Here is a 15,681-nt window from a genome sequence, read left to right as displayed (position 1 = left end):
CCCCCCCCCCGCGCCCCCGCCTGCGCCGCTGACCATCACTACGCCGCCGCCGCCGTATTTGGGGGTTGCTCTCTCCGTCGAGTCAGAGTCGTGGTTCTGTATGCGAACTCCTGGTATAGGGCAGGGAAAGGTATGTGTGCGGCGGTGAGGTTCTTTTAGAAATACCGATTGTCCGAATGCTTCACACCACACACCACCACCACCGCTGCTCGGGAGACATGCAAGGACCGAACGGGCTGCTGCTGTTGCTGGAAGGGGATTACCTAGAGAGTATTGCTTACTCTTGTCCTTCCCCATTCCGGGGGGGATGAGAGGCGTGGGGAGTGTGATAGTGGATGACGACTTGTTAGTGTTGGAGACTCTTAAAACCCTAACCCTTGGATCATGCTAGACGATCGGGAAAAGGGACATACGACCAAGTTATAGATGGCCTATATGTCCCGGTCCAGGGCAGTATGATCCATGAAATGATGAATTGCCCGTCCACAATGTACAACCATCCAATCAACACCCACAAGTCACTCATCATTGGGTATCAAAACAAGCCTTCTTCGGTTCTACCCCTTCCTAAAACACAGGATCCTCCAACCTCCTAAACAACGCCACAAACTTCTCCCCCTTGTTCCTCTCCACCTTCTTCCCCTCCTCCGTCGCATTCCTCATAATCTCCACACACGGATCCCCCTCCTGCTCCTCCACCCCAACCCTCTCAAACATCGGATGCGCCTCAAAATGCTGCACCATCCACCCATGCAAATCCGGCACGTCCGTAATCGTGTACACAACCCCCCCCGGCCTCACCGCATAAGCATACTCCGAATTCAGCGTCGTGCTCACAATTCTCTGCTTGTGCTTCCTCGCCTTGAAGTGCGGGTCGGGAAAACAGATGAAAATCTTGGACAGCTGCCCCTGCCTGAAAAAGTTGGGCAAGAACTTCATCGTGTTGGCGCGGAGAACAGACACGTTTTGGTAGGCTTTGCTTTCTTCGTTTTGCCGACGGAGGACCTTGATTCTGTCCTCGACGAACTGGGTGACGCTCACGCGGATCTCGAGGCCGAGGACGAGGGTCTGGGGCATGACGGGGGCGAGGGCGATGAGGAGGCCGCCGAAGCCGCAGCCTATGTCGGCTACTTCGACGTCTTGGGTGAGCTTTTTTACTTTGACTGGTGCCGAGAGGTCTTCTGTTGTTGATGATGGGGTGGCTTCTGGCTGTGACTCTTCTTGGGCGACATAGGCTGGATAGAGGGTGGACCAGTCCATTTGGTCAGGGTGTGGTGGGCTAGTTGTGTGTTAGTTTTGAAAATCTCAATTTTTTTTTATTTTTTTTTACAAGGTAGGAATGGCTCACTAGACTAATTGATGGTCGGAGAAGGGGTTGGCGTGGGCTCTTTGGCGGTAAAACTTCTTGCGAGGCATGGTGAGGACATCGTCCTGCTTCATGGCGGCGCGATAGTCCTCGCGCTTTTGCTTCTTGTTCTTTTTGGCGGCCATTTTGACTAATTTTTGAGTCTGGTTGAATTTGGGGATTCGTTCAATAACAGATCTCAAGAGTGCTGTGTCTTGTCGTCGGCGATATCTTGACTTGATAGTGTCGCTGTATGAGTTTGATGCAGAGCGCAAACTTGTGAAGCCAATGACCAGGAACCAGCACCTAAAAGTTCAACAGTGGGGCGCCATCCCACCTCCAGGGCTCCACCCGGCGCCATGCAAGGATCACCCCCCGCGAGTCCGCTATCGGGCCAGAGCTGCATGGCGACATTTTAAAGTACCCCGCGATGCAGTGTGAGCAATTGTTGTCGTATTTTGGGTCCCGGCCTGTAGAATTCCATCTTTAATCCCAAGAACCATCCCGTTCCTCGCTCAGTTCACAATGGCTGCCGCGAAACAGGTCAACATTGCCATCATTGGTATGTGTACTCTCTGTCCAGTGTTACTCCTGACCTGATGCTTACAGCTGTGACCCTTCAGGCGCTGGCGGGGTAGGAAAGTGCTTCCTCGGCCAGCTCGAGACGCTCGCCCAGCGCAGACCCAGCCCCAAGCTCGTCCTCACCTACATCAGCACCAGCAAGAAGGCTATCTACAACTCGGACTATGCCGCTATCGCCATCAACGATGTCTCCTCCAAGCTCGCCTCCTCCTCCCAGGCTCCCCTCGCCCCTCCCAAGTTGATCGAGTACCTCAAGTCCTCCGGCTCCAAGACCGTCCTCGTCGACAACACCAGTTCCCAAGACGTCGCCGACGCCTACCCACTCTTCCTTGGCAATGGCATCAGCATCGTCACTCCCAACAAGAAGGCCTTCTCTGGCTCCTACGAGCTTTGGCAGGAGATCTTCAGCGCTGCCGAGCAGTCTGGCGCCAAGGTCTACCACGAGTCCTCCGTCGGTGCCGGTCTCCCCGTCATCTCGACCCTCAACGACCTTGTCAACACCGGTGACGAGGTCACCAAGATCGAGGGCGTCTTCAGCGGCACCATGTCCTTCCTCTTCAACTCTTTCGCCCCCACTCCGGCAAGGGCGGCCAATGGTCCGCCGAGGTCAGGAAGGCCAAGGAGCTCGGTTACACTGAGCCCGACCCGCGTGACGATCTCAACGGCTTGGACGTTGCCCGGAAGCTCACCATCCTCGCCCGCCTTGCCGGTCTCGAGGTTGAGTCTCCCACCTCGTTCCCCGTCCAGAGCTTGATCCCCAAGGAGCTCGAGTCTGTTGCCACCGGTGATGAGTTCCTCGAGAAGCTCCCCGCCTTTGACTCTCAGATGGAGGAGACAAAGGCGGCGGCTGAGAAGGAGGGCAAGGTGGTTCGGTTTGTGGGCAGCATCGACGTCGCCTCAAAGCAGGTCAAGGTTGGACTCGAGAAGTTCGATCTCTCCCACCCCATTGCGGCGCTGAAGGGCAGCGATAACATCATTAGCTTCTATACTAAGCGGTACGGAAGCAACCCCTTGATCATCCAGGGCGCGGGCGCCGGTGGTGAAGTCACGGCCATGGGCGTCACCAGCGACCTCATCAAGGTGCTCTCTCAGGTCGCTTGAGCAAAATTCCAGCAAAATATTTCAAGCCACATGGCTGTCGAAAAAACAAGGTTGTTCTGTGCTTTCTCTGGCTATGTTGTGTCTCCTCCTCTGCCCCCTTGTCCCGCCCTATCCAACTCCTTGGGCCCTTGTTACTGTGTCTTTTCGGACGGTGCATGACCATTGGGAGTCGATCCATTCCCGTTTATAGGTTGTTTCGATTGTTGTGGTTGGGTAGCTTGGCGAGCTCGCAGCGCATTCGTAAATGTTTCGCAGGCAGAACCGGTGAGTCTGAATACGTAGAGGGTGATGTCGTAGATGACGAGGCAGATGATTGGTACGATGAATAGAGAACCAAGGGTCATCTGGAACAGGTTAGTATGGTACGAAGGTCCAGCGGTCCCTGTACTTACAAAGAAGCCAGAAATGCCATGCAAGAAAGGATGAAACTGCGACGGGATCCAGCTCGGCTCCGTCATGGCGTAGTAGATCCAAGCTATTATCTCCAAAAGGCCAGCCATCGCGGATGTGTTCCTAAGACTGGTGATGGAGATGAGGTAGATAACACGGAGGTCCGAGTAGGTAAGAGGGTAAGCAATGGGGTATCGTAGTAGCAATGGACGCTCGAATGCCGGTCGCGTTGTCAAGAGGATGAGCTATGCAGCAGGGGTATATCTGGTGTATTATATCGTAAAAGGAGCGTGATCGTATCGGGATTTAGGAGAAGCAATGCGTAGGTAGGGAACTAGCTGTTGGGACATGTGCCGATGGTGTTCTTTCCTCGGTCGCGATACACTTCCATCAGGGCCACCTATGTCAAGCTTATAAAAGAGAAAGGGAAGAATGAAAAAAGGAGTGGGCAGCGCGTGGGGGTTAACGAAGGGAGGCCACGATGCACCAAGGTTTATGCGGGTTAGATACCGTGCCGTTCTCTTGGGTTTAGTCTGCGCAGTTGCTAGGGATGAAAGATGGCATGCCGGTGCCAAAGTCAAGTCCGGACGACGGTGGAAGAAGAGCTCCGAGCCGAAGCATGCTTGTGCGAGGTGGCCGAGATGCATGACGACGGAATGTCAGGCGCACGCTGGGTGAAAGGTGCCAAGATGCGCCAGCAGTGCTAGCACCCCTGTTTTAGTGCCAGATCCACTGTCTGGGGAAGCTGACGGGAGCTGGGCGCGCACTGTGCGATCTCACTTCATCTGAAGATTCACTTTGACATAGCTCACCTCATCAACTCATCAACATCTTTCTGTTCCGACAACTGACGATTCAACTTATACAGTCAATCACCAAATAAATACCCACCTCTCACACCGTTCTCACCACTATCAGTCACGTTCTTACACCACCACAACCATGCCCCGTCCCCAAGACCCTCACTTATACGGCCAACCACCCCCCAAAAAACAAAAGAAATCCTCCCCCACCGACCTCTCCGGCTCCCTCGCCTTCACCTCCCAACTCACCTCCCTCCTCGCCTCGTCCTCATCCACCCCGTCCACCAGCCGCCCCCGCCCCTCCAAATCCAAAACCGAAGACCTCTTCAAATCAGTCAAAATCAAACGCAAAAACCCCCCAAAAGACCAAGATGAAAAACTCACCCTCAAATCCCCCACCACCACCACCACCTCCTCCTCCTCCGAACTCGAAGACTTAGCCCGCTCCCGTCAACGCCTAGAATCCAAATCCCGCCTCTACGCCGCCATGCAAAGAGGCGACTACATAGGCAAAGAATACGGCCTCGTAGATTTCGACCGTAAATGGGCAGAATCCAACCCCGGCCCCCCAGAAGTCCTTTCCTCCTCCTCCTCTTCCGAACCAGAAGAAGAAGAAGAAGCCACAATCGAATACACCGACACCTACGGCCGAACCCGCCTCCTAACCCCCTCCCAAAAAGCAGCCCTCGACCGCGCGGCCGCCTCGAAAATCGACCTGGAGAAAATGGCCGGCCGCCCTGTCGCTGTGCCCTCTGATCTTATCTTTGGGGATACCATCCAGGCTCGGGCGTTTGAGGAGACGAATCAGATGGAGGAGTTGGCGAGGAAGAGGGATAGGAGTGCTACGCCGCCGCCGGAGACGCATTATGATGCTAATTGGGAGATACGGACCAAGGGGGTGGGGTTCTACAAGTTTAGTCAGGATGGGGAGACGAGGCAGAAGGAGATGGAGGGGTTGGAGGAGGAAAGGAAACGGACGAAGAGGGAGAGGGAGGGGAGGGAAAGGGAGAAGCTGAGGAGGAGGGAGGAGATGGAAAGGAGGAGGAGGGAGATTGAGGGGAGGAGGAGGGAGATGGGGGTGAAGAAGGCGGAGAGGGAGGCCAGCAGGTTTTTGGAGGAGTTGGGGGATGTTCTTGGGGGAGGGGGTGGTGATGATGGGAGTAGTAATGTGACGGAGAAGAAGAAGGAGGCGGAAAAGGAAGGGCAGGTTTAAGCAAGAGGCTTGATTCAAGTCTTGGGAAAAAAGAGCCGTGCAGTCTAGGCTGTTTAAGCGTAGTAAATGAACAAGCAAGCAATTATCATATCGACGATGTGAGTGTTGATACTTATTTGAACAATTGGAGACTTTTGTATGTGGCTTTTCCTGTCGACAAATGGATCAAACAAGAGTGAGATTGAAAGCACCACACATGGACATTGCAAGTCAGTAGAACAACAACACGAGAACTGTAAACTACTACAGCAAGAGAGGTGACTCTCTAATAACCAGGTCAGGATAGCGTGATATTTTGATATGAAAAGCAGGTGCATGCAACTATTCTCCTCTCTCCCTATGCCTCCAACATCTCAACATTCAACTTCACATACAACTTCACAAGCAATAACCACCTACAGACACCAACCCAATCTTCCTCATGGCCCAACAAAAGTCAAGTCCATAACGAAAAAAATTTTTTTCATCTCTCCTCAAAAGAGAAAAAAGCCAGCAGAAATTATAGCCTTGAAATACACCCTCCCCAAAGGTCAGAGCAATTCAATAACGACCCCCCATCTGAAAGGGAAAAGGACAGAAAGAGCAGATGGGGGTAAAAAAAAAAAAAAAAAAGAAAGAAAGAAACCAGTATCATCATGCAACGCCCAAGAACGTTCTTGATCTCCTTGGGTTGCCGGCCAGTAAATCTGGTACAGGATACTCCTGGTATATGAGGACAAAAGGAGAAAAGAGAAGGGTGTGGGAGGAACTTATAGGAAGGGGGCTGGGTGGCCCTTGCACGGTTGCTAATTTGGAGGAGGTGTGTAAAGGGGCCGTGCGTGGGGAGGGGAGGGTGGTGAAGAGGAAGGAGCGAAAGGGTTGAAGAGGAAGGCGTGAGGGTGTCACAGAGGAAGGCGTGAGGACGTTAAAGAGGAAGGAGCGAGGGAGGGGGAGGAGCCAAGGTATAGGTGGAACAACTACAGTTTGGAAGGAATAGCAAAATCGAGAGTCAGAATCATCTCACGCTGGTTGGCAGGCAAAAAAAAAAGACTGGTCTCCTATGTAGAGAGGAGGCAAAAGACATGTGGTTTGATTCCGTCCAGGCTCGAACTGGAGACCTTCAGTGTGTTAGACTGACGTGATAACCAACTACACCACGGAACCTCATAATTCGTTGGAGACCAACGACGGCTTTTCAATTCAAGTCTGCGCTATCCTTGCTGTGCACTGCTCTCAAAACTTTGAGGAACAAAACACTTCCAACTGACAAAGCAAACCCATCGGCTTCACAAGTCAAGTCCTTTAGGCCCGTTTTCCGGCCCCGGTCCCGTTGCCGAACGGAATTCAAATCCGGGGAAGCGGCCGTGGGTCTTGGTTTTCCCGCGGGGCGTTGCATGCCTCGGCACTTTCCCATCTGGGGTCTCCCCAAGCGAACCTCACTGTTGGCCGGCACCTATAACAGCCTGCCTTGCATTGATGCATCTCAACCTCACATGAGCTTCATATGAGAGAGAGATACGGAATTCGCGTGTCGATGGAATCATATCTCAATTGAATCTCTCTTGTGATTTTACGACTGCCAACCAGTACATAAAACCACCCTCTCTCACTCGCGTAGACTGCCGTCCACCTTGACCAAGCCACATAACCGAACTAAACTGAACGGGTAAACTGATCCTTGACTTACATATGCAACCTCACATCTCACAAACTCACCCTTCACTTCTTCTCATTGTTCACTTCCAACCCAGCCAACCGCCAAAATGGCCTCTTCATTCCTGATCAAGAACCACACCATCGAATCCCAACACATCCGCGAATACCCCCACGCCACCGCCCACTCCCAAGAAGAACCCCTCCTCCTCGCCGTGAAACAATACATCCCCCTCAACAACCTCACCCCCTCCCCCGGCGACGTCTCCATCATCGCCGCCCACGCAAATGGCTTCCCCAAAGAACTCTACGAGCCCCTCTGGGAAGACCTCCTATCCCTCCTCAACAGCCGCGGCGTCCAAATCCGCGGCATCTGGATAGCAGACGTAACTCACCAAGGCCAATCCGGCATCCTCAACGAAGCCAACCTAGGCAACGACCGTATGCCCACACCTCCACCCAATCCACTGTTCATGGTGCTAACAATCGCATAGCCTCGTGGATAGACCACACCCGCGACCTCCTCCACCTGACCAATCACTTCCGCCACTCCCTCCCCCGCCCCCTCATCGGTGTCGGGCACTCCTTCGGCGCAAACATCATAGTCAACCTCTCCCTCCTCCACCCCCGCCTCCTCTCCTCCCTCATCCTTTTGGACCCGGTCCTCTCCAGGTTCCAATCCAAAGGCCCTAAATACGGCTTCGCCCCCATGAAAGCCTCCGCCTTCCGCCGCGACATCTGGCCCTCCCTCGCCGCCGCCAAATCAGCCTTCCAATCCAACCCCTTCTACCGCACTTGGGACCCCCGCGTGTTCAACTCCTGGCTCGAACACGGCCTCCGACCAACCCCCACAAGAATCTACCCCGACGCCCCTGCTGGCTCAGTCACACTGTTGACAACCAAACACATGGAGAGTTTCACCTACTACCGCCCCATCCGTCAGAAGTTGATGGGAGGGGGTAAACACGAACTTGACTGGGATCTCATCCCCGACGCAGACGAAGTCGTGCATGAAAACCCCGACTTCCCCTTCTACCGCCCCGAAGGCGGCCCAGCAACGGCGAACAAGCTCCCCCACCTCCGGCCGGGCTGCATCTGGATTTTCGGCTCAGAGTCAAACGTCAACCCGCCCGACGTCCGGCAGGAGAAGCTCGACCTGACCGGCGTCGGTCCGGGCGGTTCTGGAGGCGCGAAGAACGGAAGGGTGAAAGCTGTTACCATCGAGGGGTACGGCCACCTTGTCCCAATGGAGAGGACGACCGAGGTCGCCACCTACGCCGCTGACTTCCTCGTCGAGGACCTCGAGCACTGGAGGAGGGAGCAGGAAGAGTTTAAGCGGTGGGCCAAGAAGAGAGACGAGGAAAAGTGGGTGATTAGTGAGGAGTTTGAGGGGTGGATGGGGGGACGGCCGGTAAGGAAGCCCAAGAAGGAAGGGGGAGACAAGTCAAAGTTGTAGTAGATATCAGAGGACAAAGAGGTTTAATGTTCCCATTTCCATAGAACATCTCACAATAGATATCAGGACACTTCAAACATACAACCGTTCCATCCCATCGTCCATCGACACGACATCCGATCCTGACCGTACATTCAACAATATCCAGCAACACCAAACGTCCAGCCGCCCCACCACCACCCCCTGAACGCCGGCTCAAACCTCAGGCAACAAAACACTCATGATACACCAACAACCGCAAGAATGAAATCATGGTATTAAACGCTCTATTACGTCCTCCCACCCCACCTTTCCTATCCCGTCCCGTCCCGTCCAACCCGTATCCCAGTACCATTCCCAATATAATATCCGACTACCGGCATCCGGCCGGTCCTCCAGTCGTCGTCTATGGGTATGTAATGCCGCCTCCCGTCTTTTGTCTTTGAACACAAAATATTACTTCCTCCTCTCTTGGTATATATTCATCATCCATGCTTTTTGTTTCGTTTTAGTCCTTCTTGGTTTACTCCTTGACGGCGTAGAACCTCTTGAACATGTCGTCGACCTTCTCGAGGTAGTAGGTGCCGGGGGCAATGGTGGACACCTCGCCGGTGGGGACGTAGTCCTTCTGGAGATGGGCCTTCTTGCGGAGGTCGCACATCTGAGACAAGTTAGCAATGGTTACCTGACAGTCAAAAGGTGAGGAGACATACCGAGTCGTAGGTCTCTGGGGGGACGGTGCGGCGAGCGACAAGTCTCTGGGGAATGTCAAGAGTCTTGGAAATGGTCTCGGTGCTGCCGTTGATGCGGAAAGAGAAGAAGGAGGCGGCAAGACCGGAGCCGTAGGAGAAGAGGGCGATGCGCTTGCCCTGGAGGTTGGCGCTGTCGACGTGGCCGATCAAGCTGGCAAGACCGCCCCAGACGCTGGCGCAGTACATGTTACCGCAAAGAGTAGCAACCTGGATGGCGGGGTTGACGCGCTCCTGGAAGCGTTTCTTGGTGAGGGTCATGAAGGTCTTCTCGACAACCTTGTCGGTCAGAGACTTCTTGTAGTCCATGTCGCGGATGTCGGCGGGAACCTCGGCGAAGGCCTTGTGCTCAGGGTCGGCAAGGTAGTCGTGGTAGAGGAGGCGGGCATACGACTTTTGCACGAGCTTGCAGGTAGGGGCATGGAAAGCCATGTAGTCGAAGCGGTCAAGGGGAGTCTTGAGGATGTCGTCTGTTACGCCGTTGGCGTTGCCGTTCGCATGGCCGTTGACGCCCTTGGTGAGCTGGGCCTCGCGCTTGCAGTAGGCGCGGTAAGCACCGTCGAGGGCCTCGGAGTAGCAGTTGATGGAGTAGTGGCCATCAACATAGGGATACTCGGAGGTGAGGTCGGGCTTGTAGAAGTCATAGGCGTGCTGCATGTAGCTGCCACGCATGCCGGGCTCGAAAACGATGGGCGCATCAGGACCAATCAAGAGCGCAACGGCACCGGCACCACCAGTCGGGCGGGCATTGCCCTTGGCGTAGAGGGCAATATCACCGGCAACAACAATGGCATCGCGGCCATCCCAGGCAGAAGACTCAATCCAGTTGACAGAGTTGAAAACGGCGTTGGTGCCGCCGTAGCAGGCGTTTACTGTGTCGACACCCTCAATGTTGGTGTTGTCGCCAAACAGCTGCATCAACACCGACTTGACCGACTTGGACTTGTCGAGGATGGTCTCGGTACCGACCTCGAGACGGCCGATCGAGTTGGTGTCGATGTTGTACTTCTTGAGGAGGTTGGACACGACGGTCAAGCTGAACGAGTAGATATCTAGAAAGGCGGGGCCCGCATGTCAGCCCCTGAATACCACCACAACACAACGAGCCCCCCCACTGCCATGGATACCCCACTGTCCGACGCCTGCCGCCCAGGGGCTGGGGAACAGGATCCCGGTGGTGGCGCAACGCAATAAAGACAAGGCACCACACACCACAGCAGGGGGTAAAATTCTCTGTGTAACGATGGGGTGTTGTTGAATTTTGTTGGGGAGGCAAAAGTGAAGTGAAGTGTTGTGTTGCTAGAGATGGAGATAATAAACACATACCCTCACGGTCGTCGCAGAAGCTCATCTTAGTCTGGCCGAGACCAATTGTATACTTGCCCGTGCTAACGCCATCGAACTTTTCAAGCTCGGCTTGCTCCACATACTATGCCCGTGACAGCTGTCAGCGATGTTGGGTCCAAAGCCAGAGCCAGAACCAGAACCAGAACCAGAACAGTTTGTTGACTCGTCGTCTCTCAGTAGCGTAAACTGACCTGGCTGGGGAAGTAGATTTCGATGGCCTTGATGCCAATGTTCTGGGGACGGGAGGCCATGGTGCTGAGAGGAGGTGCTGGGAGGTAACTGGAAGGTGCTGGAGGGTGCTGGAGGGTGCAATTGGGTTCGGCGAGCGTTTGTTTGTTGGGGGGGGGAGTCGTGTCGTAAAAAAAAGGGACGAGGAGATGGGACGTGAGGCGGGAGACGGAGGGTCTTTAGACTTTTGGAGGGGTAGTCAGCTAGCGCTCAAAGTGGGCTCATCTAATGTTTTGCTGGAGCTGTCCTGGTCACCGCCTTTTGTTGCCCATTGAGGAACGAGGAACCACCTAAGCAGACCCCACTATCTCTTGCCCCAGCAGTCTTCCCAATATCTGTCCAATATTGGCTATCGATTTTTGAGGAATGGAACAACAGATGGCGGTGATGTGGTAGATCTGCATATTCGACAAACCAGAGTGTCACGAATGTCTGTGGCTGTCTGAGGTGACAGGAAACAAAAAAAAAAAAAAAAGAGTGGGGGCAACTGTACCTGTCTCTCGTCTTATCTCTATTTTTCCTCTGTTGGAGTTGGGGATGTTGGAGAAGGGTATGTATACAACTACACAGCACCAGGAACTAGGATTTCGAGAAAGAATAAAAATGATAGGGAACACAAGAGACAAGGCACAACACCGACAGAATGAGGATGCGGGAGGTTCAAATACTTTGACCACAGCGGGGACGGCGACGGGGACAACGGCGGGTGACAACGGGGGGTGGACAACGGGAGGTGGACAACGGACAGGGAACAATACCTCCTGCCGGGTTCCAACACAATACTAGCAAGGACGTACGTGGGCGTCTCCCCGCCAGACACGCCATACGATATTTCTTGGGGACGATGTCGGACGCGCAACCACCACACACATGTCGTCTCGAGTGCCTCACCAGTCACCACCAACCCTCGACTCTCTCGTGGTCCCTCTCTCGTGGTCCCTCTGTCGGCCTTCTCCCCCCGCTGTGGGTTTCCCTCGTCGGCCTTGCGCGGATCTAATCTCTGAAGTGGAGGTTTCATGCAAGATTGATAAAGAAAAATCCCCACCAGCCAGCCCAGTTTGACGGAGTTGAACCCACTGCCCAGTTCAACGACGTTGGAGCTTGCGGTCGTTTTTCGATGTTGGAGAGGCTTGTGACTGACAAGCCTCGCCGGTGACTACTAAAAGAGTCTCTATTTACTAAATACCCGTCTTTGCTCTGGTGGTACACTGACCAGACAGGTCGAAGAGCACAGCAGCTGATCCGGTGTCGTACTCCAAAACCATCGACAGCCGTTGAGGTTCACGCCGTCGATATCCCTCTCTGGAAATCCCTCCTTCGGGAACTGCAACGGAGAAAATAACCGGAGACAACCCAGAACGGGCCCACCATCACCATGTCCCAGTCGTCCGGCCTTGAGTTTTCGTGCTGGAGCATCAAAGAGGGAATTAAAAAAAAAATCTCATTGTACGTACGTATGTACATGGTCCCTCGGGTCGTGGCAACGGTAACCGCGACAAGAGCCCCTTGTGCCCGCCCCTCGACCAACTTTTGTGATTCAGGGTCTTACAAAAAATACTACAAAACCCTCCCATTCGCCAGATCGACACGACCAACCCCCATCGTGTCGTTCGCCTCTGCAGGAACAACCCAGTCCGCCTCCCCCGATGCATCCCACCATCCCCTCCCCTTCAGGTGGCTGAGTTGGAACCGAACCGGTCAAGTTCCCATTTAGGAGAATACCCGCCGTCTCGATCACCATCATCAGAGAGATATTCACCGAGCATTTCGAGTTTCCATGATGATGATGATGATGATGCGTCTCTCCTACGTCCTCACTGTGGCTTGGCAAGGTCAACCTTCATCAACCCCACTATTTATCGTATCGATCTTGAGGCAGCTCAGGCGGGCACGAGCCTTTTCTTATTGCAACCACCCTCGTGAGGCGGTGGAGCTGATTGCGTGACATGATGGTGGTTCCCTGGCAGAGATAATCTTATCAATCTACAGGGGGGGCACCGATCACGGAGGTTCTTCCAGGTAGCCCTCATTTTCATTTTCGTCAGACTGTCACACACAGTGTCACTTGGTCATTCACACTCACTATACACTCTTGACATTTACAACCCTCCCTCACACACTCATCATCTCTCATTCCACTGATCCTCTTACACACTCACACACTTTTCATCCTCTCACTGCCCTCTCACAACCTCTTACACGCTCAGCACACTTTTCTACACTCATGCTCACAAAAACATATCACTCACTCACGATTGATCTCCACCATCCATTGAATCATTTTCATTTTTGTTCGTAATTTTCCAGCTCTTCTAGTAGAATGCTCAACACTCGACGCACTTAAACGTAGTATGTATGTAGTATGCTAAGAAACGCCCCCTAGATGCACATAAAAATCCCAAGGCAAAATAAAGCCTTCTTTCCTTACCCATCCCATATCACAACCCATATTATATCATACATCATCCTCCCTCACCTTTCTCAAGCAACCACCTCAACGGGAGCAGCAGCATCCCTCTCAGCAGCAGTAGCACCATACCCCGAATCCCCCGACACCTGCGCCCTTTCCACCTCCTCCTCATTAGCCTTTTTTGTATCAATCGTCATCGCCTTCGCCGGAGGAGCAGCAACAACAACAGCAGCAGCGGGCTTCTCATCCAGCTTGAGTTCAGGCACGGCCCCCTTGTCGGCTTCAGAGCCGCTCGGAGGGGGTGTATCAACCCTAACCTCCACCGCCAGCTTCTTCTCCTTTTCCTTCCCCTTCTTCTTCTTCTCAGTCCTCTTCCCCTCCTTATTCTTCTTTTTCGTCTTCTCCTCCTCACTCTCGCTCCCCTCACTATCACTCTCCTCCGCCTCACTCCCGCTCTCACTGTCCGTCCCGTCCTCACTCTCAGTGGTATCATCCCCCCTCCTCTTCTTCCCCCTCGCCTTCCTCTTCGCAGCCTTCTTCTTTGCCTTTTTCGCAGCCTTCTTCGCCGCCTTCTTCGCCTCCTCCTCCTTCTTCTTGGCCTGTTCCACCTCTCTTTCTTTCTGCTCCTTCCTCGCAACAACAAGCCACTCCTCCACCCCCTCGACGGCCTTTTCAGGGTTGCGTTTATTTTTCAGGAGAAAACCCTGGATCTCGGCAGGGGAGAACTCCATGGTGGGGATTTTGGAGGCGAATTCTTTTGCTAGGGCGTCGACTTTGTTCAAGACCTCTTGTTTTTTCTCGTCCTTTTCTTTCCGGGAGGCGTCGGAACGAGGGTTGAGTCTTTTCTCGAGCGCGGCAAGAGCAGGGGATTGAGATGAAGATAGCGGGGCGGGGGCGGTGTCTTCTTCAAGGGGGGCGTAGATGGCGCGGAAGATGGCGGCAACCATGGAGGTGTCCGCCTTGTCGAATTTGACTTGCATGTCTACCCTGCCGGGGCGGATGAGGGCCTTGTCGAGTTTCTCGAGGTGGTTGGTCGTCATTATCAACACGCGGCCTTCCTGGCTGGCGACGCCGTCGAGGATGTTGAGGAGGCCTGAGAGGGAGAGGCGGCCGGGGAGGGAGGTGGGTTTACCTTTCGGGTCCGGGACTGGGGGGGCGGCGAGGAGGAGGGGGGGTTCGCCGCCGGGGGAGGAGGAATCAGGTTGGGAAGCAGGGTCGCGGGTGTGGGTCAGGCCGGCCGTGTCAATGTCCTCCAGCAGCACGACGCACCGCCGGGGGAGTTCAGCGAAGAGGGAGGCGAGGTTTTCTTCTGTGGCGGTCATGGAGGACAAAGAGACGATGTAGATTCTCATTTTGAAGAAGCCTGCCAACGCGAGGGAGAGGGATGACTTCCCTGTGCCTGGGGGGCCCCAGAGGAGATACCCGCGGCGGTAGGGGATGCCTCGGTTGGCGTACCACCTCCTCGTGGCAGGGTTGAGGTAATCAGTCACATCGTCGATGAGCTTCTTCTTTACGTCCTCATTGAGGATGACAGTGGAGAAGGGGCGGGAGGTGCGCGCCATGCAACGTTGCCAGGTGGGCTCCAACCCGGTCCCCTTAAGTGCGCCGCGGTAAATGAGAGTTTTGGCCTCGTCGCGCTTGAGGTACATGCTTCTCGCTTCGTTGAGCAACTCCTTCAACACCCAGGGGTTTCTCCCAAAGCAAGAGATGGAGATCTCTTCCCTCTCGCTGGTGGTGTAAAAAGGGCTTTGTGTCGCGGGCTGCTGGCGCTTGAAGATGAGCAGGCGGCGCTTGTAGATAAACCAGTGACTCCCAAACGTGGGCGTGTAAGCCAGAGCCTTTTTCTTCTTCTTGGTGACCACACAGCCGGATTCGTCAATCTCGGCTCCGTCATCTTCGTCGTCGTCGTCGCTGGACCCCCACATCCACCAGTACATCCTCGAGTTGAGGTTGGTGTTTGCCACAAACCGCCGGGCGCCTTGGGAGAACGTCTGCTGGGCGACCCACCCCATGAGCATGTTGTAGATTTCGTCGTCGGTGCGGACGTCGACGACGGACATGAGGTAGGATTCCATCAGGTCGTTGAGGTATGACGACAGATAGCGCCATGCGGCGGCGACGAAGGAAAAGGACATAATAACGGGGATGTAGAGGTTGAGGTTGATGCCGAGGTGGGATTGCAGAAAGTTGGCGAGGAGGGTGAAGCCGGGGAAGAGGTAGTCCAACATGGCGATGGGGCTTAGGGCGGCGGACTCGCCGCCGATCCCCGGCGGGATGAGAGTTTCGTTCATGGTGGTTACAGTGTTGAGTGGGAAGATGGGTGTGGTGACAACACAGATGAAGTGAGGAGAAAAAAGGAGTGAAACAATGGTAAGATATAGACAATCAATTCCACACCAAAAGGGGGAACGTTTGATAAGGTGTGTGTGCGTGTGGTGTCGAGGCT

General features: G+C 54.3%; 6 protein-coding genes across 6 annotated transcripts, besides 1 other annotated feature; 3 read left to right on the top strand and 3 right to left on the bottom strand.

The window, feature by feature from the left end:
• Positions 1-567: 567 nt before the first annotated feature.
• Positions 568-1,491, bottom strand: PODANS_4_8250 (uncharacterized protein; the record flags this gene model as incomplete). Its single annotated transcript, XM_001905968.1, has 2 exons — positions 568-1,279; positions 1,349-1,491. The coding sequence occupies 2 exons, from the start codon at positions 1,489-1,491 to the stop codon at positions 568-570; spliced, it is 855 nt and encodes a 284-aa protein (XP_001906003.1).
• A 379-nt stretch (positions 1,492-1,870) lies between these two features.
• Positions 1,871-3,028, top strand: PODANS_4_8260 (uncharacterized protein; the record flags this gene model as incomplete). Its single annotated transcript, XM_001905967.1, has 3 exons — positions 1,871-1,907; positions 1,969-2,555; positions 2,645-3,028. The coding sequence occupies 3 exons, from the start codon at positions 1,871-1,873 to the stop codon at positions 3,026-3,028; spliced, it is 1,008 nt and encodes a 335-aa protein (XP_001906002.1).
• Positions 3,029-4,360: 1,332 nt separating this feature from the next.
• PODANS_4_8270 (uncharacterized protein) lies at positions 4,361-5,434 on the top strand (the record flags this gene model as incomplete). Its single annotated transcript, XM_001905966.1, has 1 exon — positions 4,361-5,434. The coding sequence occupies one exon, from the start codon at positions 4,361-4,363 to the stop codon at positions 5,432-5,434; it is 1,074 nt and encodes a 357-aa protein (XP_001906001.1).
• Positions 5,435-6,503: 1,069 nt separating this feature from the next.
• Positions 6,504-6,577, bottom strand: a tRNA (tRNA-Val).
• A 599-nt stretch (positions 6,578-7,176) lies between these two features.
• On the top strand, positions 7,177-8,522 carry PODANS_4_8280 (uncharacterized protein; the record flags this gene model as incomplete). The annotated part of the gene is made up of 2 exons (XM_001905965.1): positions 7,177-7,507; positions 7,561-8,522. The coding sequence occupies 2 exons, from the start codon at positions 7,177-7,179 to the stop codon at positions 8,520-8,522; spliced, it is 1,293 nt and encodes a 430-aa protein (XP_001906000.1).
• Positions 8,523-9,024: 502 nt separating this feature from the next.
• PODANS_4_8290 (uncharacterized protein) lies at positions 9,025-10,848 on the bottom strand (the record flags this gene model as incomplete). The annotated part of the gene is made up of 4 exons (XM_001905964.1): positions 9,025-9,162; positions 9,215-10,302; positions 10,577-10,679; positions 10,789-10,848. 4 exons carry the CDS (start codon positions 10,846-10,848, stop codon positions 9,025-9,027), a joined length of 1,389 nt encoding a protein of 462 aa, XP_001905999.1.
• A 2,458-nt stretch (positions 10,849-13,306) lies between these two features.
• Positions 13,307-15,679, bottom strand: PODANS_4_8300 (uncharacterized protein; the record flags this gene model as incomplete). The annotated part of the gene is made up of 1 exon (XM_001905963.1): positions 13,307-15,679. A coding segment is annotated over one exon (2,373 nt), but the record flags the coding sequence as incomplete, so codon positions are not given.
• Between the last annotated feature and the right edge of the window lie 2 nt (positions 15,680-15,681).

The sequence above is a fragment of the Podospora anserina genome, chromosome 4 (assembly GCF_000226545.1).
Source record: "Podospora anserina S mat+ genomic DNA chromosome 4, supercontig 4".
NCBI classification, from domain to species: domain Eukaryota; kingdom Fungi; phylum Ascomycota; class Sordariomycetes; order Sordariales; family Podosporaceae; genus Podospora; species Podospora anserina.
This window is presented reverse-complemented; position numbering and strand designations above follow the sequence as displayed.